Here is a 25,923-nt window from a genome sequence, read left to right on the forward strand (position 1 = left end):
AATCAAAAATTGATTTATTCTGTGGTATAGCTCATATTTTATAATGTATTATAGATACTCTGTTATACAGTTTTTGGTGAAACTCAGAAAATATACAAAAATATTCTAATGAACTTTTAAAAAAATGGAATTAACCATTTTCAGAGTTGTTTTAGCCTGTGGGGTAAAATGTGTTGAGAACACTGATGAGAGTTACATACAGTGTTGAATTAACTTAAAATGTAACTCTTGTGGAAGAGTTATTTTAACACTATAGTGAGTGGGACCATATGTGTTAAATAAAATTCTTAAATAGTTCATTTAACATTTTCACAAAATATTTATTGGTTTATGAATTAAAAACCCTCACCTTACGCCCATCAGTCCCGTCTCTTCCCGGGTGTCCTTTATCTCCCTGGAGGAGAACAGAATATTATAGAACAGGAAAAAAACATTTACACACAGAATAGAATTAGAGGAAGCAGAATTACAGGAAGCAGGTTATAGTCAGGGACTATATTTCAGTATCTTACCTTAAAACCCTTGTGTCCTCTCTCTCCCTGCAGGAACGACAGATCACATCCAGATTAGAGACTCAGAAACAAACTCCACAATTTAAATAAATGTATGTATTTTCTCTGCTGTAATAACGGTCTCCTTACCTTTTCACCTCTCACTCCTTGGTCTCCCTGGAGTAAAATAATGAGAAAGAGGAGGAAACATTATAAAATACCTTTCCAGTGAGAGAACACCTCCATCTCCAAACAGGAGGAAATGTAAATATTTCGAAGTGAAGATAAAGACAGATACGAACCTTCATGCCTTGGTATCCAACCGGCCCGGGATCTCCAGCATTTCCCTATTAGAAAACAAAGATAAAGTTATTATAGTAATAATAATAATTGTAGTGTAATTGTATAATAATTGTATAGTGTATTGTAGTGTAGTGTAGTGTAGTGTAGTGTATTGTAGTGTAGTGTAGTGTAGTGTATTGTAGTGTAGTGTAGTATAGTGTAGTATAGTGTAGTATAGTGTATTATACTGTAGTATATTGTAGTGTAGTGTAGTGTAGTGTAGTGTATTGTAATTTAGTGTAGTGTAATGTAGTGTAGTGTATTGTAGTGTAGTGTAGTATAGTGTAGTATAGTGTATTATACTGTAGTATATTGTAGTGTAGTGTAGTGTAGTGTAGTGTATTGTAGTGTAGTGTATTGTAGTGTAGTGTAGTGTAACGTAGTGTAGTGTAGTGTAGTGTATTGTAGTGTAGTGTAGTGTAGTATAGTGTATTATACTGTAGTATATTGTAGTGTAGTGTAGTGTAGTGTATTGTAATTTAGTGTAGTGTAATGTAGTGTAGTGTATTGTAGTGTAGTGTAGTATAGTGTAGTATAGTGTATTATACTGTAGTATATTGTAGTGTAGTGTAGTATAGTGTAGTATAGTGTATTATACTGTAGTATATTGTAGTATATTGTAGTGTAGTGTAGTGTATTGTAGTGTAGTGTAGTGTAGTATAGTGTATTATACTGTAGTATATTGTAGTGTAGTGTAGTGTAGTGTAGTGTAGTGTATTGTAGTGTAGTGTATTGTAGTGTAGTGTAGTGTAGTGTAACGTAGTGTAGTGTAGTGTAGTGTATTGTAGTGTAGTGTAGTATAGTGTATTATACTGTAGTATATTGTAGTGTAGTGTAGTGTAGTGTATTGTAATTTAGTGTAGTGTAATGTAGTGTAGTGTATTGTAGTGTAGTGTAGTATAGTGTAGTATAGTGTATTATACTGTAGTATATTGTAGTGTAGTGTAGTGTTTTGTAGTGTAGTGTAGTGTATTGTAATTTAGTGTAGTGTAATGTAGTGTAGTGTATTGTAGTGTAGTGTAGTATAGTGTAGTATAGTGTATTATACTGTAGTATATTGTAGTATATTGTAGTGTAGTGTAGTGTATTGTAGTGTAGTGTAGTATAGTGTAGTATAGTGTATTATACTGTAGTATATTGTAGTATATTGTAGTGTAGTGTAGTATATTGTAGTGTAGTGTAGTGTAGTGTATTGTAATTTAGTGTAGTGTAATGTAGTGTAGTGTATTGTAGTGTAGTGTAGTATAGTGTAGTATAGTGTATTATACTGTAGTATATTGTAGTGTAGTGTAGTGTAGTGTTTTGTAGTGTAGTGTTGTGTATTGTAATTTCGTGTAGTGTTATGTAGTGTAGTGTATTGTAGTGTAGTGTAGTATAGTGTAGTATAGTGTATTATACTGTAGTATATTGTAGTATATTGTAGTGTAGTGTATTGTAGTGTAGTGTAGTGTATTGTAGTGTAGTGTAGTATAGTGTATTATACTGTAGTATATTGTAGTGTAGTGTAGTGTAGTGTATTGTAATTTAGTGTAGTGTAATGTAGTGTAGTGTATTGTAGTGTAGTGTAGTATAGTGTAGTATAGTGTATTATACTGTAGTATATTGTAGTGTAGTGTAGTGTAGTGTTTTGTAGTGTAGTGTTGTGTATTGTAATTTCGTGTAGTGTTATGTAGTGTAGTGTATTGTAGTGTAGTGTAGTATAGTGTAGTATAGTGTATTATACTGTAGTATATTGTAGTATATTGTAGTGTAGTGTATTGTAGTGTATTGTAGTGCAGTGTAGTATAGTGTAGTATAGTGTATTATACTGTAGTATATTGTAGTGTAGTGTAGTGTATTGTAGTGTAGTGTATTGTAATTTAGTGTAGTGTAATGTAGTGTAGTGTATTGTAGTGTAGTGTAGTATAGTGTAGTATAGTGTATTATACTGTAGTGTATTGTAGTGTAGTGTAGTGTAGTGTATTGTAGTGTAGTGTATTGTAGTGTATTGTAGTGTAGTATAGTGTAGTATAGTGTATTATACTGTAGTATATTGTAGTGTAGTGTAGTGTAGTGTTTTGTAGTGTAGTGTAGTGTATTGTAATTTAGTGTAGTGTTATGTAGTGTAGTGTATTGTAGTGTAGTATAGTGTAGTATAGTGTATTATACTGTAGTATATTGTAGTATATTGTAGTGTAGTGTATTGTAGTGTATTGTAGTGTAGTGTAGTATAGTGTAGTATAGTGTATTATACTGTAGTATATTGTAGTGTAGTGTAGTGTAGTGTATTGTAGTGTAGTGTATTGTAATTTAGTGTAGTGTAATGTAGTGTAGTGTATTGTAGTGTAGTGTAGTATAGTGTAGTATAGTGTATTATACTGTAGTATATTGTAGTGTAGTGTAGTGTATTGTAGTGTAGTGTATTGTAGTGTATTGTAGTGTAGTGTAGTATAGTGTAGTATAGTGTATTATACTGTAGTATATTGTAGTGTAGTGTAGTGTAGTATATTGTAGTGTAGTGTAGTGTATTGTAGTGTAGTGTAGTGTAGTATATTATAGTGTAGTATATTGTAGTATATTGTAGTGTAGTGTAGTGTAGAGTAGTGTAGTATATTGTGTTGTAGTGTAGTGTAGTGTATTGTAGTGTAGTGTATTGTGTTCGAGTGTAGTATAGTGTAGTGTAGTGTAGTGTATTGTGTTCGAGTGTAGTATAGTGTAGTGTAGTGTAGTGTAGTATATTGAAGTGTATTATATTGTAGTATATTGTAGTGTAGTGAAGTCTGTGGAGATTAATGGCCACTTTGGGAAATATTTCATGATGGTTCTTATGTTTATTAATGATCACTCAGCCCTGTTTAACACAGAACTCCTACTAATCCTCAGTTATATTGCTGGAAAGCTCTTATTAACACTATTCTGTGATATATATTCAGGACTGTATTATATTCCTGAAACAGACCCAGAGATCAGCAGCAGCAGCGTGTTTATCTGCTGTTCTCAGTCCAGAGCTTCTCTAATCCCACTGTGCTCAGTTTACTCACACTCCTACTGTAAATGACGTTACGTCTACACATTATAAACATGTCCTTCAGTATAATGGAACTGCTGGCCTGGTGGAGGTGCACTGTTTAATGGAGTCTCTGGTTCTGGTCCAGGACTGAGTGGGTCTATAGTTGTGTGCATGAGTTCAAATGAGGGAAAATTAATGAGGCAATGAGTCAGTATGGGTGTCAGGGGTGGGCGATATGGCCCTAAAATAATATCACGATATTTCATGGTATTTTCATGATACCGATACTCTTGGCAATATGATAAAAATAGATTTTAAGTATATATATATTAAAAAATACAATAATTTTATCAGATTTTTAACAGAAATCTAAGTCAATGATCCAGAATGTCATGATAGTAATAATGATGCACTCCAAATATCTCCATATATCTAGGATTATAGTAAAATAAATGATACTGGACAGATATAATCTCTAGTCTCTAGTAGATATAGAATGGGAAATAAGTGGAACAGAATTTTTCTTTTGCTAAAAACAGTATAAAAGAAGAACCCTGATGTGATAATTAGGGGTGGGTTATATGGCACACTTTTTTGTGAAAATTGATAAATTATTAGACAAACTGATGAAAAATAACATTATTTTAATGTATCTACCAATATAACGTAAAGTCAATTTTTTAATTTGGTTGAGTCGATTGTACGATTGTAATTTTTATACATATGAAAAATGAATTATCTGAACTAGATAATCTGAAAAAAATTTAGTTGGCTCAACTATTTTTTTTTTACTCTTTCATTTTTACAAAGTATAAAATTCACTGAATAAAAAAAAACAATACTCTTCACTGCAGGTTTAACCTGATTAGCGGTTTAATTTGATTAGCCTCACCACGTGGAGTAATAAAGCAGTAACCAAATTAAATTACTAATCTGAGATAACTCTAGTCAATTTACACTTTGCTATCCCATGATTTTTGGCATGCCAGCATTTGCTTGTGCTTTGCTACCATTTTAGACTCTACAGCAACTCATTAGGTCTACGTGACATGAAGTAATTATTATTCCACATCAGGAAGGTCACATTAATATATACATAAATCTTTATAATTTGAATTAAAAATTAAATTAAGATATAAAGAGTGATTCTATATATAAAACCAGCTAAATACTCACCACAGGCCCAGTGTCTCCCTTCTCTCCTGGCATCCCCGGTCTTCCTGTCTCGCCCTGTACAGAGAGGAGGATAAAGGAAGCAGCTATAAGAGTTTCTATACTGAAATATATTTTATTACTGTATGAAATGCGCTATATGCAATATTCCAAACAACTGCACTGAAAAAAATGTGAATTTCTTTGAGCTAGGCCTGTCACGATAATTATGATAAATCACAATAGTATCACAATAAAGGAATTACATTTCAATAAATTACATTATATTGTAATACTGTGAAAAAGCAATATATTGCAATTGTTTAAATCAAATTTTAGGAAAACTGTCACAGTATATTAAAACACTCAGGGCCCTATGTTAATTAACCGTAGGTGAGCTGTCAACAGTGCACCGTGCAGCTTGATTTAGGGCGTACGTGTCAGTGTGTCTTTGCTATCATAACGACGGGAAAAGTACACCTTGACCACAACTCGAAATGCGCTAAAGGCATTTACAAATTCTCTTAATTAATCACGGATGTGGTTACTTTTGGGCATAATGTAAAACAAACCAGTGTCTCTTGCTCATAATGCACTCTGACTTTGGTGGATTGCTATTTTAACAGTGCAGCTACCTGCATGTATCCAACGCTTTTGGTCAGCGCTGTGAAGGCGCATGAGCAGCTCATTTATGCGAACTGTAATGTTGTTTTATTTTGTATTTTGTTTACTGTTTATGTAAAATTTGCATAGCTGCCACCAGGCACACACTATTGTTCACTACTGCTTAGCATGTGTCCAAGTGTCCATAACAAGTGGACATGTGTGAATTTTGTTGCCAAGATAGCAATGAACGTCTGGCTGTTGGCGTTTTCCTAGGTTCTCTTCAGCCAGTTGCACACCTGTGCTTTCTGTTGCTAAGATAGCAATACGCCTCACTTCCAGACCACCACACCCTTCAGCATAGATATATTCACAAGCGCTGTTGCTATTTAAACGATGCAGGTGGAAGAAGTGAAAAGACAATGTCGGTGGGGTGCAAGATGGCAATGAGCAATGAGCACTGTATTGCAAAACAAAATATTGATGTAAAAATATTAAAGCAATAATTCGATATATCATTTTTTTCTTACTACCTTAATAATGACAATATGATACCATTATAATAATGTTTATAATATAATACTGACTATATATTATATAACATCCTATATAATATAATATACTATATAATATACTATATAATATATAATATACTATATAATATACTACATAATATATAATATAATATTGACTATATAATATATACTATATTATATAATATCATATTGACTATATATTATATACTATAATATATAATATAATATTGACTATATAATATACTATATAATATATAATATAATATTGACTATATATTATATAATGTACTATATAATATAATATTGACTATATAATATACAGTATAATATACTATATAATATAATATTGACTATATAATATATAATATACTATATAATATAATAATGACTATATAATTTATAAAATACTATATAATATATCATATTGACAGGCCTATTCAGTGCTGAGCAGATATGTAGTAATTAATACTTACTCTATATCCTGCTTCTCCACCAGGACCAACAGGGCCTCCAGGAGCCTGCCAAAAAATACCATATTAAACATTTCATTATAATTAAAACATAAATATAAAGCATGTATTAAACTGCTTATAAAATGAGATGATGATACTTACATTACACTCAAAGGTGCAGCACTGCGAAAGAAAAACACAGGGATTTTGTTAAAAGCTAATTTAACACAAGGCTAATATGCTAACATATCAGTACTGCTATAAAAATAAAATATATAAATAAATAAAGCATACCACATCCTTAGTTTCATTGGTCTGCAATAAAAAACACAGAACATACGATTATTTAGAGTTAGTGCAGCCAAAACAACTAAATTAACAATTAAACTCTTTATTAGCTTATATTCACATATTAATCTCAGATTTTGGTAACTATTATAAAGCAAACATATGAGTAAACAGCGAGGAACAGAAGTATACACAGTAGTTATTGATTTAAGACATTACAGAAGACTATGATTTAAAATTACTCATCAACACATACATGTACTATTTAGACCAAGGAACAATACAACTACAGGAGCATTTATAATGATATCCTATTCTAATCCACAGACATTAACATGTTAATATTTAATATATTCATATATTCTAATCATTAGGCATTAATTTGAAGCTTGTGCCTCTCTGATAGGTACATTATATGGACACCTACACATATACATACCTATCAAAGCTTTTATGACGTCCCCTTTTAAATCAATAGGCAATTAATATGGAACTGGTTTACCTTTGCTACTACACTATAGACAAAAGTATTATGACACCTACACATTATACCTGCATCAGCTTTTTATGATGTCCCATTCTAATCCAATATATATTAATATGGAAATTTCTAAAATGGAAACCTAAAGGAGATTTTATGTAGTTTTTTTATGTATCTCATTATAAAACGCTAGACATTAATTTTAAGTGTGTCTCTATTTATAAGGTACACTATATGGACAAAATTATTAGGACACCTACTTGTGTCAATGTCCCCTTCTAATTAAATATGTATTAATATGGAGTTGAGCCCCTTTTGAAGCTACACCATAAGGACAAATGTATTGGGTATCAGACATATATATTACATCAACAGGAGCTTATATGACATCCCATTCTAATTCAATAGGAATTAAAATAGAACTAGTTTACCTTCGCTGCTACACTATGGACAAAAGTATTGCGACACATATGTATATAAAAGTATTAGGACACTTACTCATTACATCTACTGGAGCTTTTTTTATGATGTCCTTTTCAAAACCCATTTTAAATAGTCATTAATATATATAAAGTTTTTTTTACTTTGTTTTTATTTATTTTTAACAATGGACAAAAATAAAATGACTAAAAAGGCTAATCAAAGGGTTAACAGAAATCGTCACAAGGAAGGTTCTTTATTAACCCTTGTGTGGTGTTCGGGTCTGTGGGACCCGTTTTCATTTTTCATCAAATGATACTAAAAAAATATTTTTCTAACTCAAACTCATTGGCATTGGCTCATTTTTTTGTGAAAAACATATATCAAAACACATTTTCAATAAACACACACTGTACACCCCCCCCCCCCAACCATTTATATTACATACAGTATGTTTGGCCAAGGGCTAATAAACATTGCTTCATTTGTAAATTTGAAATTAAACAAATTTTCTACTCATATCTTGAGTTTAATTCATTTTCTTTTACATTTTATTAAAAAACTAATAAAAAAAGAGTAGCACTTTTTGAAAGAAATGTAACATAAGAAAGGTAAAGGGCAAATATTAACCATGTAAGCTGTTTATATTGCTTGCAATTTAGGTGAAGCGAGCATGTGTAAAGCATTTTAATGTAAAATTGCTTAATTTTGCTGAATTAAATACAAGTAACAAAGTAAACGAGTAACACAAATATGAACACCACACAAGGGTTAAATGTCTGTAAACACAGACAAACCAATCAGTGTCAAATATAGGGACTCCACCCACGTGAGTGATGTGACAGGATGTAGTATATAGTAAATGTAGTATGTAGTTCTTATAGTATAGTGTAACACAAACCTATATGGACAAAATGTATAGAATACAACGTAACAAACACATAAACCTTGGTTTAAACTCTGGTTAAGAATTTAAGGTCTAAAAAAAGCCCTTAGTTAAACACGTAATCTCAACAAATTAAGAAATCCAAATACTTGTTGTCCATAAACTGCACAGGGTCTGTTCTCTCAGGCTGAAAGGTAACTGTGCTCGAGTGATGGTGTGTGTCTGTGTGTGGACTCACGATCATGTGAATGATGGTGCGAATGGTGTTCATGGTGGTGGAGCGGGCGTTGTCTGCAGCGGTGAAGTTCTGTCTGTAGCTTTGATCTGTAGCGATGACGGACAGTCTGGTATCCTGTAGATAAGAGGAGACAAATGGACAGAAATCTGAACAAGCTGCTGACAGTATGAGGTCATCAAGTTTTTATATTTGTGAAAAAAACAATCCTGATATAATAAAAAAGAAAGAGTAATGCTGCATTACATCTGAACTCGAAGAATTTACTTTAAAAAATATGTATTTAGGGTAAATAAATAAGAAAAAATGAAAGAAAATCACAAAACGACATAGTTTAATTTAATCAATTAATCTGCACAGACAAGTGAAGGTATTTAGTCTTAAACGTAAGGTGAGGTTTCATTAATTATGTTACTTAAAATAAATAGTTGGAAAAAGAGGACAGACAGTATGTGGTTAGGGCGAGCTACCCTATAAAAAATATATATAAATGTTGAATTATAATATTCACCGTCAATTTTATGCTGCACAATATTTATAACAATATTTATAACACGCAGAAAAATGAATCAATAGTGGCAAATTCTTAAAAAACTGATACTCCAATACTGTCCCATACTTTAGCTCTTTAATCAAATAACCATAAATCAACACTTTTCTCTCTTTATTTACTTTATTTGGACAATTTTGAAAGATTAAAACACTGAAAATATAGCTGATTTTAATAAAAAGGTAGAAATGGTTTAAATAATGGTATTCATATATATATATATACATATATATATATATATGTATATATATATATGAGTATGCTCTGGGTGGTTGCTAGGGGGTTTGATATGATATTGCAAAGTGGTTGCTATGGTAGAGCTGTTGGTCACTAAGGTGTTATTATGTTGTTGATAAGTTTATGGTGTGAATGGGGGTTAGATGTATTAAGAAGTAGAAAAAATTTCAAAAAATGTAGAAAAGATTTAGAAAAATGTCAAAAATATATATATAGCATGATTATGCTCTGGGTGGTTGCTAAGGGGTTGATATGATATTGCAGAGTGGTTGCTATGGTATAGTTGTTGGTTGCTCAGCTGTTATTATGTTGTTGCTATGGATCCTTGGGAGGTTTCTTAAGAGTTGCTAAGCCGTTATAATGGTGCTGTTAGGCTTTTTTTCTGGGTGATGCTACAGTATAGCTATTGGTTGATGCAGGTGTCATTATTTATCAGTGAATATGGAAACGCCGCTCAGGTGTGAGTGATCTGGGGGCGATTTGGGGGTGATCTGAGGGTGATTTGGGGGTGTAAGTACCTCCTGGTCGGGGCTGATGGCCACAGCGAACACTTTGATGGCGTGCTGCCGGGCCTCGTTGGCCGCCTCCTGGATTCCTCCGCAGGGCTCCTTATAGCCTGTGACGGGGTGACCGTCCGTCACAACCACTATATACTTATTCTCATTGTAGTGGGATCCCCTGAAAACGAGCACAACAAAGAGAGAAAATCAATGTTAAACACAAACTATAATAATGTGTTCTAGGGGTTTTTAACCTGGGGTCGTGACCCCCAGTGGAGGGCTTGACATAATCCCTGCGGGGGACTCATTAACTGAGTTAACTCATGTAATTATTCCCATATGTTTAAAGAGCAGTACTGCCAGTCATTCATTTTTTTTATAAAGGTCGAGGTTGGGGAGGTGCGCCGTAAAAAAAATCATTCATTGGCTCAACTTAACTTAACTTGACTCAGATAAGTTGTGAATATTATTTAGATTTGATTCAGTTAAGTTGTAAACACATAAAATTCAAAATTATTTAATTAACTCAACAGTTTTTTTTTTCAAGTTCTGTGGGCTTAAATAATTTAGTTTATATATATTTAGCACATTTTTATTGAACTGTCAATACTGACAGCATTAAACTAATATAATAATAATAATAATAATAATAATAATAATAATAATAATAATACTATAATATAAAAAATGTGTGGGGTGAGTTGAAGAATGGGTGGTAAGTTGGAAGAGGGGGTTAGGTTAAGATCCCCTGCTCTATTACATCATAAATAATTAAAAAATAATGCAAAAGGTAACATATTTGCATGTAAGAAATATATGATAAATAATCCGGATAAATTGACTTACATTATCACATCATACCCATTTTAATTTAATACACAATAACATTCATGTCACACCAAATGACAAAGTTGGTCTATTTTAGACTGTAAACTGGTGAATAAATGTAAATTTCAAGAAAAAAATCTACAAAACCATATATATTTGAAAATATAAGAGTTGGTAGAATATAACCCAGTGATTTGCGTGAATTCATTTTAAGATAAAAAAAAAAAAAATTTTGCCAAATATGTCAATCACCTATATACAGTCCTGACACCTTTAATTTTTTTCCACAAAATAAAATATTTCTCACAGAAATGTTATAGCAATTACATCACACTTAAATTAGAACATTTATAACATCACACAAAAAATTGAGAAATAAAAGACAAAATAGATATAAATTTACCAAAAACTCCAAAAGTAGATAATAGACGAAATTATTGGCACCCTTAACTCAATATTTGGTTGCACACCCTTTGGTCTTGCTAACCCATGCTTTCTGACACTATTACTATCACTGTTACAATACATCATTATAGAGCTTAGATCAGGCCCAAAAAATCGTTCTGCTCGACCCGCCGCATAAACTGTCATTATGAGCCTGAGCCTGATTTAAACCCCACATTATTTTAGTAAGTAGAGCATTAAAACTGAGCTTTTTAAAAACATTTTAGGGCTGTTTAAACGAGCAAAATCTGTTCAGAATGATGTTAATTAACATTGCAGCCCTGAAGAAGCATAGACCCTATTATTTAATAAAATATTTATTAAGAACAGGAATTAATACCTGGAAAGATTAAAACACAAACAACGCAAAAAATGATCTACAGGCCTAAACATCGGTAAATTAGGCTACAAGAATGATGTCTGAATGACTTTCCTCTAATTTTTCCTTCTAATTTGCTTTTAAGAAAATAAAATACTTTCTAAACCAAACTTTTTATATTACACTAAGCACATTAGCATTAATAGCATTAAAAAAACAAGACTCTTACATTACAGACCATTTTCTTGAGCCCGACCTTTTTGTTTTAAAAATATATATTTTTATTATTATATCATTTTATAATGATACTGTTATGCCTGTGTCTGTCTTGTATTTTGTCCTCTTTTGTTCTATGTGCTCCTGCCCTCTATTTTCCTGTCTTGTGCTTTTTTAAACACATGGCCTTTTTGTTATTGCCCTGTTCCTGCCCTAGCTCTGCCCTAGTCATTAGTGTTGTCACCTTGTGTCTTGTTTGTAACCCCGCCCCCTCGTTACTGGACCCAGGTGTTCCTCACCCGCTCTGTGTATATATAGCTCATAGTTTAAGTGTTCCTTGTATGCTCTGTGGGTTATGTATTCAGGTTTTTTGGTTTTTAGTGCAAATTGTCAGTTTTTAAGTGTTCTAGTTCCTGTTTTCTTAGTTAACTTTATTTATTTGTTTGGCGTATACCTTTTTTTTCTTTTATGGTATTGTATATACTGTAAATGTGTGATGTATTTGTTTGTGTATGTGTGTAAAAGAGTCTTTGCTTACGCTCTGAGCAGCTCAGCGATGCCCTCCTTGATGGCACAGTCAGTGTAGGTTCCCTTGCCGATGTATTTGATGGCATCTATGGATCTTTTAAGATCGTTGCTCCTCGTCTTCAGGTCCATCAGACCCTCGATCAGCTGCACCTCGTCACTGTAGTGCAGAGCTCCAGAGTTCCACGTCACATAGCGATCACACGGCTGCCGCCTAGCAAATCAAATCAAAGCAAATTAAATTAAATCAAATTAAATCAAACCAAAGTTTGTATGTTATGTACACTTTACAACTCACAGGTATATAACTCACAGTTATACACTATACAACTCCCAGTTATACACTGTAAAACTCACAGTTATACACTTTACAACTCACAGTGAAGCAACCAATATGTAAGTTTACCTGAACACAATCCGATTTTTTACAGATTACTACAGCTTATTTAAGTAGTCATGAAAACAACATACTCTGATTTACAAAATCATAATTCTTAAATTATCAAAAACACTGCATTAAAAATATGAAAGCAATTATTATTATAAACATATTTATTTTAACATTAAATTGAATCTTTAGCACAATAACTGCAGCTTTAGTGCAATAATAGCACAGTTATTATTATGAGACCTATTGAACTCAACATTAATGCAGTATCAGTGCTAGTATTTCCTAACTACATTAAGCAGTTGCTGTTTGGTTGATATTGTATTGCTATGGTGTTGCCAAGTGGTTGCTACCTGGTTTAAATCGGGTTTGATAAGTGGTTGCTAGGTGGTTGATATGGTGTTACAAAGTGCTTTCTATCTGGTTGATACATTTACATTTACATTTATGGTATTTAGCAGACGCCCTTATCCAGAGCGACTTACAACAGTTGCTAGGATCGATCTTGCTATCATTCAATTGTTGGTTGCTAGGGTATTGCTAGTTTGGTATCTAATGTGTTAATACGCTATGTTAAAATCAGTAGGTTGCATAGATGTAGCTTATCTAGGCGTAGTTACTAGGCGTTGCTACAGTATAGCTGTTGGTTGCTAAGGTGTTGCTAGGACTGACCATTTTTAATGCATAGTACAGCATTTTTAAAACATGTCAAAAACCTTACGAGAGCAATATGAGACTTATAATAAAAATATGAGACAATAAAAGCAGTATCAGAATTAGTATTAAATATTTTTAGCACATAAGGAACTGAATATATTTGCACTATAAGGTGCACTGGATTATAAGGCGCACTATCAATAAACGTCTATTTTCATTCATAAGGTGCATTATGCGACACTAGTAAGAAAGAGGGGTGTCACCATGTTTTCCTTCTAAATTATGTAAAGATAAGCTAAGTTACCAAAACTGTAATAAAAAAAAAACATTTTCTTTTAAAGTCAAACGAAAGCTGGATGTTTATTTAAACATAAAGGGCTTAAATTTTTTACAGTAAGCTTAGATTTCCAGATTTCCACTAAGGCTGGGTGCAGCAGCATTAGCGTTAGCAGCTAACCACTAGCACTAGGCATGCTTAGCGCTAGTTAATGCCGGCCAATAGCGCTACACTGAGGAACCCTGAGTGTTCCATTAACCCAGGGCACTATCAGCTAGCGGTTCATCCCACGTAGCTTGTTTTAACACGGTAAACACACAGCTGCTAATGCTAATGCTGCTGCACCCAGCCTTAGTGCTGGAGAAACTTCAATAAAAACTCATCCTTATAGAGCTGACTGGATGAATTCATACATAACGAGCACTGATTTTTTTTCTGCAGGTCCAGTAAGAGAAATGAACGACTCTAAAGTATATAACTAGCTAACCTCTACATACTGCTGCCACCATCAGGTAAAAGGAAATATCAGAACATTGCAAACATGCATCCAGTTAATAGCCACTAATAATAATAATATTTTCAAGAGTTATGTTAGGGGCCAATTAAAGTCTATTTGTGGGCCAGTTTTGGCCCCGTAGATTAACTTTCAAGAAAATGGCCTTCTTGATAAAATGCATGCACAAGCAGAACTTCACAATCAGAATTAGAAGTAAAATAAAACAGCTATATGTATCATATAAACTATAGATGACGGATTTTACTGCAGTAAAAGTGCTACACTAGGTGAGATTTAATTAATTGGGACACATACACGTCCTTCAGCTCATCGATGAAATTCTTAGTGAAGGTCTTGAGCTGGTTGATGTAAAACTCTGGCGGTTTGGCTCTCAGGGCCACACTCTCAGATGTGTCCAGCACGAAGAACAGGTCCACCGGGCATTCTGCAGAGGAAATTACATTCAATATTATTAATACATTAATATAATTGTATTTTCTTATATTTTCTGAACATCACCCAAAACTATGTACCAGACAGAGGTAGAAAGTAATTAATTACATTTACTCACATTATTGTAATCGAGTGGATTTTATTCGTAATTTGTAATTTTTTAAGTAGTTTTTAAAATAGGTCATTTTACTTTTACTCAAGTTCATTTTGACCCAAGTAATTTACTTCACTACATTGGAAAACTCCCCGTTACTAAGTAACAAATGAAATGCTGGGGGAAAAAAACTAATTGTCTGAATTATAAAAAAATTGAGTTTTGTTCTCCATGGCATGGCAGCTGAATTTTCCTAGCAATGTTTATTACAGTGAAGAAGAAAAAATGGATCATAGAACACTTTGCCACTTGTTCTTGAAAATGTTTTATGGGGTGGTCTAAACAAATACTGCATGAAAGGTCTAAATTATTATGTAGAATAATAATTCATTAAAAAGATTTAATTTATGATTTGTACTTTCTTTAAATAAAATAAATAAAAGTAACTATGTATCTTTTACTCAAAGTAAAATTTAAATTTAGTACTTTTTTACTGTTACTCGAGTAGATTTTTAGATGGGTACTTTTACTTTTATTTGAGTAGAATTTTAGCAAAGTAAAGGTACTTTTACTTAATTACAATTGTTCAGTACTTTTTCCACCTCTGATACCAGAATATCTATAAAACATTATAAAATGTGAGCTATACCACAGAATAAATTGCATTTTTTTATCCTATCTAAACTTTATTTAGAATAAGAGAGACCATCAAAACCTGCCTAAAAGGCAGTGATTCTCCCATAACTCAATAACTCTTGGGTGGAGACCTTTATCCACCATCTAACCCACCACCAACCCAACACCAAAGCCTTATACACAGTCATTACTGACTTTAAGTGAAGTGAGTTTTCATATGCTTTTTAAACATGAAGGAAATTTTTTGTGCCTCACTGTAATGTCTTATAGAGCATCAAGTTCTCTTTTCTGGCTGTAAGTGTAAGTCAGTAATGAATGTACATAAGGCTTTATAATGTGTTACGCACTTATATAAAAGTTTAATTTGAGAAATCATAGCTGCATATTATAATGCATTATACCAAAATATACCAAATCTTTTTAGTGCATTAAAACACTAAATTGTACAATATTCTTATGAACAGATATTATATATTATAAGGCATTATAAGCCCTTTCTTTATAAACCCTTATACTTGTAGTTTATAATGTGTTATGAATGTCGCTGTAAGTACTTATGAGTTATTATACAGGCTTATTACAATCATTTTAAGGTATTATGCATGTCATATAATGCATTATGAATGCATTATAGAAGAATGCAAATTTATTCTTCTCTCAAAATAACTCAAAATACAGCATGTAATGTCTAAACCACCGGCAACAAAAGTGAGTTCATGTGTTCCTCAGTGAACTGTACAGCCCCAGACTGTGGCACTCCCACCACCATGCTTAACAGTAGGCATGACACACTTATCTTTGTACTCCTTCTTTGTTGACATGTCTTCAGCAAACTGTTTGCGGGCTTTCTTGTGTACAGACCTCAGAAGAGGCTTTCTTCTGGGGTGACAGCCGTGCAGATCAATTTGATGTAGTGTGCGATATTGTGCGTATGGTCTGAGCACTGACAGGCTGACCCCTCCGCACCTCTTCAATCTCTGCAGCAATGCTAATAGCACTCCTAATAGCACTACTATCTGTCAAAGACAGCATTTGGGCGTGACGCTGAGCTTCACGTGCACTCTTTAGCTTCTTTGGATGATCAACGTGAGATCTGTTCTGAGTGGACTATGCTCTTTTAAAACACTGGATGATCTTGGCCACTGTGCTGCAGCTCAGTTTCAGAGTGTTGGCAATCTTAATGTAGTGCAACAATTCAACTTTTAAGATCCTCAGAGAGTTCTTTGCCGTGAGATGGCATGTTGGAACTTTCAGTGATCTGTATGAGAGAATGTGAGAGCTGTACTACAAACTGTACTACAAAACACACCAGCTACCTATGCACACCTGAGACCAAGTAATACTAACGAGTCACATGACATTTTGGAGGGAAAATGACGAGCAGTGCTTAATTTGGACTTTTAGGGGTGTGGTCTCTTAGGGGTGCACTCATTTTGTTGCTGGTGGTTTAAAGATAGACATTAATGGCTGTATATTGAGTTATTTTGAGGGAAGAATAGATTTACACTGTTATTTAAGCTGCACACAGACTATTTTTCTCTGTGAATTTCATTGGAGTAAAACATTATAATTTCATACAGTACATACAGTATTTGTGCAATTGTGTGAATATTGTTGAAACATTCTTTACAAGACATACATTTACAAAAATACTCCTATATATGGGGACAACTGTCGTATTTACACTACTAATCCATTCTCCTAAAAATACTATATATATGTACTCAGAATTGTAAAAACCTGAACCTAAAGAATAAACTGGGCCACCATGTTGGCACACCTGGTGATGGCCATGAATATACTGAATATAGCTTTTTTAAAAAGCTTTTTAAAGCATTTATGGAGCTAACTTGTTCAAAAAACAATCAGAGGCCTGTTATGGGCCTTCCACAGACTAACAGGATCCCATTCTTGACTCCTCTTGACACCACCAAGTGGATAAAATCTGAGATACTGAGATGAATCACACCCCAAATCTTATTTAAACAAAATGCTTTCTGAAGACAACTGAAGACAACAGGCTAACAAATGCACTGCTGGCAAATTCTACAACTTATTTAATATTGTTCCGTTTGTGAATGTATAGATAATACATTTGGTAAGTCAAGAAAAGATGAGCTGAAGCAAATGGGATCTGTGCATTAGGCATTTCTCAAAATGCAGTAGTTCCTCACTAGCTGTTCACTACTATCTACTGTAGTATCTTAGCCTACACACCCAGCTACTATCAGTCCCAGTCCTAAACCCTGAGTTCTTGCTTTAATAAACTCATCTACTACTAATTCTAGTTAAATAATTTACTGAAAAGTTTATTTTTTAGCTTATAGACTATAGAATAATGGATAATGTGCAAGAATGACAAAAAATCAGGCCTCCTTAACTTCTTAAACATTTTAATGTCTGTGTATAAATACACTGTAAAAAAGTAGCAAAAGTTCATTATTAAGTCTGATAATGTAATTTATTACTCAAATCAAATGCTAATGATTATTATACCATGTTAACCCTTCCAGACCCTGCATCCGTTGTAATGGACATGGTGTATTTTCCTCTTTCTAGTGTATTCTTTCACTTCACACAGATTAAGACCTTTTACTCATCAGAATGGACATTTATTAGCCAATTAAATAGCATATTAGCCACGCCCACTACATTGGAAAACTTAAAATCTGCACAAGAAGTAAAGCATATTAGCATCTTAGCTAATGTGGAAATGAGGAAACACTTTTTTTTCAATCCTGTTAAATCCTCTTTTTAAGTGCATTACAGAAAATGCAGAAAATAGCATTATATATTTTATTTTTTTTTACTTTCTCATCAGAACAAAGGTCCAGGTCTGAAAGGGTTAAACCCCTATGTGATTCCAAGCACATATAAAACTTTCATACCATACAATGCAATATAAGAATAGAAGATCTTTAAATCTTTAATATACATAATACAATAAAAGTTCTTAAAACTCTTAAAACATGTTAACCCTTTCAGAGCCTGCATCCATTGCAATGGACGTGGTGTATTTTCTTCCTACTTGTGTATTCTTTTACTTCACACAAACTAAGACCTTTTCAGAATGCCAATCAAATAGCAGATTAGCCACGCCCACTGCACTGGAAAACTAAAAATCTGCACAAGAAGTAAAGCATATTAGCATCTCAGCTAATGTGGAAATGAGGAAACACTTTTTCCCATCATGTTATGAGTTTTCTACTGATTAGAAAATATACATTAATATATATTAAAATATGTATAGGAAAAAAACAATATATGTTGAATTATATGAAATAACTTATTTATTAATTAATTTACTATTTTAATTTTATTGAATCGATTTTTTAAGTTAATTACAGGCAGAGAGTAGCATTATATATACATATTTTTTTTTCTATTTTCTCATCACTAGAACATAGATCAGGTCTGAAAGGGTTAAAACCGTTTGTGATTTGATGTGCATATAATAAAACTTTCGTATCATGCAATGCAAGAGAAGAATAGAATAGTTTTTAATCTTTACAATAATAAATACAATTAAAACAAATCTTAAAACTCTCAAAACACACAAAAATTAAAGGTTAAAATGTAAAATAATGGAAGTAAATGAGCTCCATACCTCTGAATCTGTTCCTGACCGCGTCCTGAGCCAGCAGTCCCGGCCCGAGCGAGCCGAGCGCAGCCGCCGCTAGAAGCAGCCCTGTGAGCGCCATGCTCCGCTGATGATCCCCCGCGCTTCAGCCGTGAGCACCGGCCGCAGAGGAGCTCTGATCCCGCGGAGGAGGAGAGGCGGTACCGGGGGTCTGGGGCTGGAGGGAGGATAGATTTTATTTTAATGCAACTTTTAGTGAGTTTAATCCTCCCTGCCTTCCTTCAGCAGCAGCGGACTGAGCGGAGAGACAGGACGCGTCCCCTCACGGAGGAGGTGCTTCGTTTCACACCTGTATTCAGGTAAACCCCGCCCCCTGCGCTGGGATTGGCTAGTAGCGCCCCTCAATCTAAAGTAAGAAGCGTAATATTTTACATATCTGTTTTGGGATTGGCTCAGAGTGATTTAGCTCCTGCTTGTGGATTGACCGATCATTAGCAAGGGGGCGTGGCTTGCGGAATGCGGGTAGGAAAATCCATAAAGCCTTAGAGCATTTTTTAATCTTAGTATAAGTATAAAAATGCAGAGTATAGCATTACAAAAAAATGTGGATTTTTTTTTAATTTGTGCTCAAGCTGTACTTTACAAAATGTGCAAAAATGTACAATAAGATGCAAAAAAAATGTGTTTTAGCTATACATTTGTGAGAATTATTTTATTTTTATATATTTTAATTGCATTCATTTGCACTATTTCATTAAATTAAACTTTGCAAATAGCAAATTGGCTAGGTTTGAATGGCACATTAATGTAATCAAGTCTGAGGGACCTTTTCCACCAGAGCCAAGTAATTTAGCGAAGCACTCAACCTTACATTTTAGAAACATTTCCTAACCTTTAAAAAAATGCTTTTATTGCAGTCATTTCAGGTTCAACTGTGCTAAAGGCCAGGATGATGTGTCACATATCACAATATGCAGATCAGTCAATCACTAATACCGCGCCCCTGCTGACGTACAATCATCTGTTTCTCACAGGTTCGCAGTGTTTCCACAAGTAAAATAGATTCTGGATACAGAAATGTCAGTTTGCAGTGGTAAACCCAAGAATACCAGGTTCTTCAGCCCAAACCGTGACAATATCTGTGGGCGTGTCTCTTTCTACAGAAGTGCACAGGGGTCTGTTGAGGAAACACAGCATTTACTATCAATGTGGTCTTCTCCAGAGTTTCAGGAACACTTTTTTTATTTTCCCATTTTGTGCCCAATTTACAAGGCCAATTACCCAACCCACTCATTAGGACTCCACCTATCACTAGTGATGCCCCCTAACACCAGAAGAGTGAAGACCAGCACACGTGTCCTCCATTACATGTTAAGTCAGACTTCGCCTCTTTTTGAACCGCAGCTGATGCAGCATTGCAGAGTATCATCACAGCACTAACGCTCGGAGGAAAGTGCAGCGACTCGGTTCTGATACATTAGCTCACAGATGCAGCCTTGTGCTGATCCACATCACCCTAGGAGTGATGAGGGGAAAGAGCGCCATCTGTACCCACCCAGAGAGAGCAAGACCAATTGTGCTCTCTCAGGGCTCTGGTAGCGGATGGCATTAAGTTGCATGAAGAGGATTCGAACCAGCAATCTCCCAATCATAGTGGCAGCGCTTAGCACTTAGCTTAGACCACTTGATTCGCTGAAAACCCAGAACGGCACTGCTTCAAGAACCAGAGTTCTTTGGTGGAAAAGCACTATTATGGATGTCAGAAATGAGCGCTAACAGGGTCAGTCATTGGACCGTGGGGGGTGGGTTTTAAACATGGGCCTTAAGGTGGGCTGTTATGATGGAAAGTCAAACTGGGTCCTACTAACTACACACACAATACAAACCCATTTAGAACCTATTCTCAAATCAAGCCCACATACACATACACATACACATACACTGATAAGCTGAGTCTACTCAAATCAATTGTTTCAAAATTATTTTTTTTGTAATTTATAACATTGTATACTGATGGTGGTTCTTACACCCATCAAAACAAAGGCCAGACACTTAATTATAATATATGATCTACAAGTTTACCTAAGGTAGTCTGGAATGACTACACACTGACGGTTAGTGTCTGTCAGAAACTGGGGGAAAATCCATGTGTGCAAATATATTGTGAAAGATGCCAATGGGAAAGAAGCTACCAATGGCAAAACAGACTTAAAGACTTAAACTCAGTTATTATAAGTTGGTTCAACTCAAAGATCTCTGTTTGAATATACAGTATATGTGCCCACAAATGTTCAGCTAAGTAAAATAGTTGAGTAATGTTTAGAAATATGCAATTTTATGTAAAACAGACAAAGTCATTTGAGTTCAAACTACTTATTATGGGTTTACAGTGTAGCCCCTACGCCAGGAACCCAGCCAGCACCAACACTGCACCGCCTGCGACTTCAAACTCAACAGAAGGAGCCCATTATAGACTGGTCATGTTATCGGGCTTACTCTTACCAAGGCTAGGAGGAAAGTGATTGGCAGAGATATGGGTCAGGAGCATGCACTATGATAACAGACATCATGGGACATGGGCATTAGAGCCCATGCATGTTCTGCCAAAGCCCCACCCGCCTCATAAGCAGTTTTATGTGAGCCAGAGCCCAATTTAAACAAGATATGTTTTTTTAGTGAGTAGAGCGTTAAAACTGAACTTTTTAAAAACAACTTCAAGCTGTTTGAATGCGCAAAATCTGTTTAGAATGATGTTAATTGACATTGCAACACTGAAGAAGCATAGACCTATTATTTAAGAACAATGTTTATTAATAACTTTATGTTTATGTCCACTTTATGTTTAAGAATATAAAATTCTTTCTGAACAAATGTGAACAAGTGGAGGAGCTGATGTGTGCACAGTGCTCACTGCGCAGCTTCAGAGCTGCGTAATTATATTTTTCTAAATTGTGCAACTTTTTATTTACAGCACAGTTTGATTTGTTAATTTACTATATTGTGATTATCACGCCATAGATTTATATGAAATAAAAACAGCATTAAAAAACAGAGCCCAAGGCACCATGTGGTTCAAATCCCGTTCATGTACAATAGCTCTGCCATCAGCTGCCAGACCCCTGAGGGAACAATCCAAATAATTGGGCTTGCTCTCTCTGGGTGGGTACAGTAGATGCCGCTCTCTCTTTCCCCTCATCACTCCAAAAGGGTGATGTGGATCAGCACAAGGCTGCGTCTGTGAGCTGATGTATCAGAACCGAGTCGCTGTGCTGCTTTCCTCCGAGCGTTAGCGCTGTGATGCTACTCAGCAATGCTAAAGCTATCAGCAGCAGTTCAAAAGGAGGAGGAGTCTTAACCCTCCTGGGGTCACCTGGTTAGGTAGTAAAGAAAAGCCAAAAAACTGGACCAATAACTCATGTTTGGAACATATAAACTGGTGGAGGACTGGAGAGACATAAGTTGTAGTGAGAGAAAGACACAGAAAAGAGAGAAAAAAAAGAAAGAGAGCACGAGAGGAAGACTGAGAGAGAGATAGAGGAAGGAGGGGGTCATGGTGATTGGTCTGATGTAGCTGCAGAGTCTCAATGGAGGACAGAAGAGAGCTTTCCAAACATCTGCATCTCCTCAGCACCAGATCAGCAACCTGAACCTCAGCCTCAGCCAGAAGAGAGGGGGGAGGACATCTGTGAGGCAGGGAAGCCCCGCCCCCCCACTGCCTTCACTCTTAGTAAAGAGGAAGAGCGCCACCACTCTGCAGAGTCTCTCACTGCAGGCCTGTAACATAAAGATCCTGACCCAGGACCTGCGCTTATATCCGCCCAGAGCCTGAGCCAATAGAAAAACAGATCATCTGCATTAACCCTTAATAGACAACATTTACTGCATTAAGAAAGTAGTTCCGCTTAAATGGGTTTAATATATTAAATACCAATAAAAAGATTAAATAAATGTAAGTTTTGAATAAATAAATAGCTTTTTACTCATGTTTTAGTCTAACTTGTTTTAGTGAGGTTGATTTTTCACATTTACTTTAATCAAAAGAGCAATTAACTTGTTTTATAATTAAAATGATATCGTATTTCATATACATGTAATGTATCCATGTAATACTAATTTAATTTTAGTTTGATAAAAAAATAAAACAAAACTTTGACAATAAACATAAACATATAACATAAATAATATCGTATATATAATGATATATCATATAATCATTTTAAAATTGTTAACTAAGTCTTAATTTATTATTATTTACAACATGTTTCAGCATTAAAATGTAGTAATGTTTAATAATGTTTAACTGGTGTCAATTCACAGTTTTTACATACATTACTTAACCATTTAATGATGTTTATTACTGTCAAAACTACTGTTATTTGTGACCCATATTGTAAAGTGTTACCCATATAATTAATAATATAATAAGTATTATTATATTAAACATTCTTTATAAAACTGTAGCAATACAGTTTTCAATTAGCTATTCGAAAAACCAGCTAAAGAACATTAAAATGTATTTAATGTATTTCTACCATAACAAAACTGGAATTAAAATAATAATAGTGTTTTACTAGTGTACTAGTATTAACTAAATGTACAGTATTACTTCTACTTTTTCTGTACCACTTAAAAGACCACGTAAAAATGATGAGATTCTTTGATTTTACCTATTTGAAAACGTCTGGAATATAATCAAGAGGAAGGATTGATGGATGATCAAACCATTGATGGCCATCAAACCAAACTGAACTGCTTGAGTTTTTGCAACAGGAGTAAAGCAGCATAAAGTTATCCAAAAGCAGTGTGTAAGACTGGTGAAGGAGAACATGATGCCAAGATGCTTTAAAATTGTGATTATAAACCAGTGTTATTCCACCAAATATTGATTTCTGAACTCTTAAAACTTTATGAATATCAACTTTTTTCTTTGCATTATTTGAGGTCTGAAAATGATCAAATTATTGGCATGAATCAATAATGCAGAGAAAACAGCAGGTAAAGGACTCACATTATTTAAAAGTGGAAGTACAGTGTAGGTAAATCATCTTCAAGGAAGGAAAAAAAGTTTGAATGATGGTGATCGACAATCAATTAAGCATTTGGTGAAATACATTAAATCAATTAGTAAAAAAAAAACAGCACTAGAGCTCGGAGATGTGATGTTTAATAGTGAAAGTAAGAGCATTTCCACATGAACAATTTGAAGAGAACTGTATTGGGACTAAACAGCTGTATAATTGTGATACTTTAAGCTGTGTTAAAGTACTGTGGTAAATTTACTGTGGTTAATTAGATGCGTAAATATTAACACTAATCAGCTAAAGCTACTCTCAGCAAGTGGTTTATTTGTCGCTGTGTGTGATCTGTATGCTGTAATTTTAATTCTATATTTCTCAGAGCTCTAAATGTCTCGTATTTTGTTTGCGACATTAAATCTCGCGGGTTGGTGACTAACGCTTCGGGTTTGGGATCATTTCAATCCTTCCAGCCACGGTAAATTCAGGACGACACCCCTAAACCTCATGACAGGAGTGCCACCCACCATGCTGTGGGTTCCAACCACCATCACCCCTGACCTTCTACACAAACACACAGACAACATGACACATGATGAGGATGAGAATAAAGGAGCCCTGTGGGAGATCTCAGAGACTGACCACATCAACACTGGGAGGAAGTGGGCGAGAGGGTAACCAAGTGAAGTTAGAATGAAGATGCTTCATGAGCCGGAGACACTTCATGGGCCTGAGACACTGGTCTCTCTGTAAAGCAGTGGTTTTGTGTTGAGAATCGCTGAAGGAAAAAGCGAGTTAAAGGTTCTGGAGCAGAGGAACATTTTCCTGAATCAGGCCCGTTGACTCTGAGCTCTGGTGATGAGGGCTATATAGTTTGGTGGGAAAAAAGATGAGGTAGAGGAGGAGGCTGGGGGTGGTGCACCATGAGAAAACAGGAAAAATTGTGAGTAGAATGAGTGTCAAACCCATCTAGAGTGGGTGTGTATTCAATGTGTATTCACCTTTCCTAGGGTGGCGACCTTTTTTTTGTTTATATTAGTTTATATTTTACTTTATAACTTTACACACTCATTCACCTTACCAGCCTTAAGCTAATTTACCATATTTGCATTACTGTTTTATATGGGTTCTGTTTATATTTGTTCTGTCATCCCATCATAATTATCCCCTCCCATCATTATTGCACTATTGTCTTCTGTCTCACGTATGTCTACTGTGTCCTTGTTGTATTGTACATATAGTGTCTCCCATTCTTTTATATTATATATCTATTTTCTGTACTTGCTGTAATTTTTGGGAAGGAGAATAAGGTAATTTCAACACTCTGTATGTCTCTATATTCTCTGTACATATGCAGTATTGACAATAAAACTACCTGACTTGACTTGATTTGATTGATTGATATACAGAACCAGTGAAAAGTTAGGACACACCTTCTTATTCCTAGTTTTTATTTAAAAAAGGAATCATGTAGTAACTCTTCTTTCCTGAGGCGGTCCTGATGAGGGCCAGTTTCATCATAACGTTTTTGATGGTCATTTGTTCTTTACTTAGTTGAGTATTTCTTGCTTCTCATAATCTGGATTAGAACATTACTCAAATATTCACTATTCACTGTATACCTGTAACTCTACCTCTTCACTCAAACACTTTATTAAGAGACAAGAAATTCAAGTAATTAACTCTTGATGAGTTCAGCACAGCTGTTAACTGAAAGCCTGAATTCCAGGAGACTCTACCTCATAAAGCTGACTGAGAAAATCCAGCAGAGATGTGAAAAACTGATAATCTAAGCCAGAGGAGCTTCTGTAGTGAGAGAAATATGCAAATCAT

General features: G+C 34.5%; 1 protein-coding gene across 1 annotated transcript in view; it reads right to left on the reverse strand.

Annotated features, from left to right (window-relative positions):
- col6a1 (collagen, type VI, alpha 1) overlaps window positions 1-19,391 on the reverse strand; it is an 87,884-nt gene extending 68,493 nt beyond the window's left edge. The window contains exons 1-13 of the mRNA XM_022669538.2: window positions 19,103-19,391; window positions 14,628-14,757; window positions 12,508-12,708; window positions 10,181-10,340; window positions 8,879-8,992; window positions 6,860-6,880; window positions 6,728-6,748; window positions 6,587-6,631; window positions 4,999-5,052; window positions 794-838; window positions 642-668; window positions 513-539; window positions 350-394 (exon numbers count right to left, since the gene is read on the reverse strand). Coding sequence (XP_022525259.2) covers window positions 350-394; window positions 513-539; window positions 642-668; window positions 794-838; window positions 4,999-5,052; window positions 6,587-6,631; window positions 6,728-6,748; window positions 6,860-6,880; window positions 8,879-8,992; window positions 10,181-10,340; window positions 12,508-12,708; window positions 14,628-14,757; window positions 19,103-19,196 — 984 coding nt within the window. The 5' untranslated portion in view covers window positions 19,197-19,391. The remainder of the gene's footprint in view (window positions 1-349; window positions 395-512; window positions 540-641; window positions 669-793; window positions 839-4,998; window positions 5,053-6,586; window positions 6,632-6,727; window positions 6,749-6,859; window positions 6,881-8,878; window positions 8,993-10,180; window positions 10,341-12,507; window positions 12,709-14,627; window positions 14,758-19,102) is intronic.
- Window positions 19,392-25,923: the final 6,532 nt, after the last annotated feature.

Source organism: Astyanax mexicanus, chromosome 16 (genome assembly GCF_023375975.1).
Source record: "Astyanax mexicanus isolate ESR-SI-001 chromosome 16, AstMex3_surface, whole genome shotgun sequence".
Lineage (NCBI taxonomy): Eukaryota > Metazoa > Chordata > Actinopteri > Characiformes > Acestrorhamphidae > Astyanax > Astyanax mexicanus.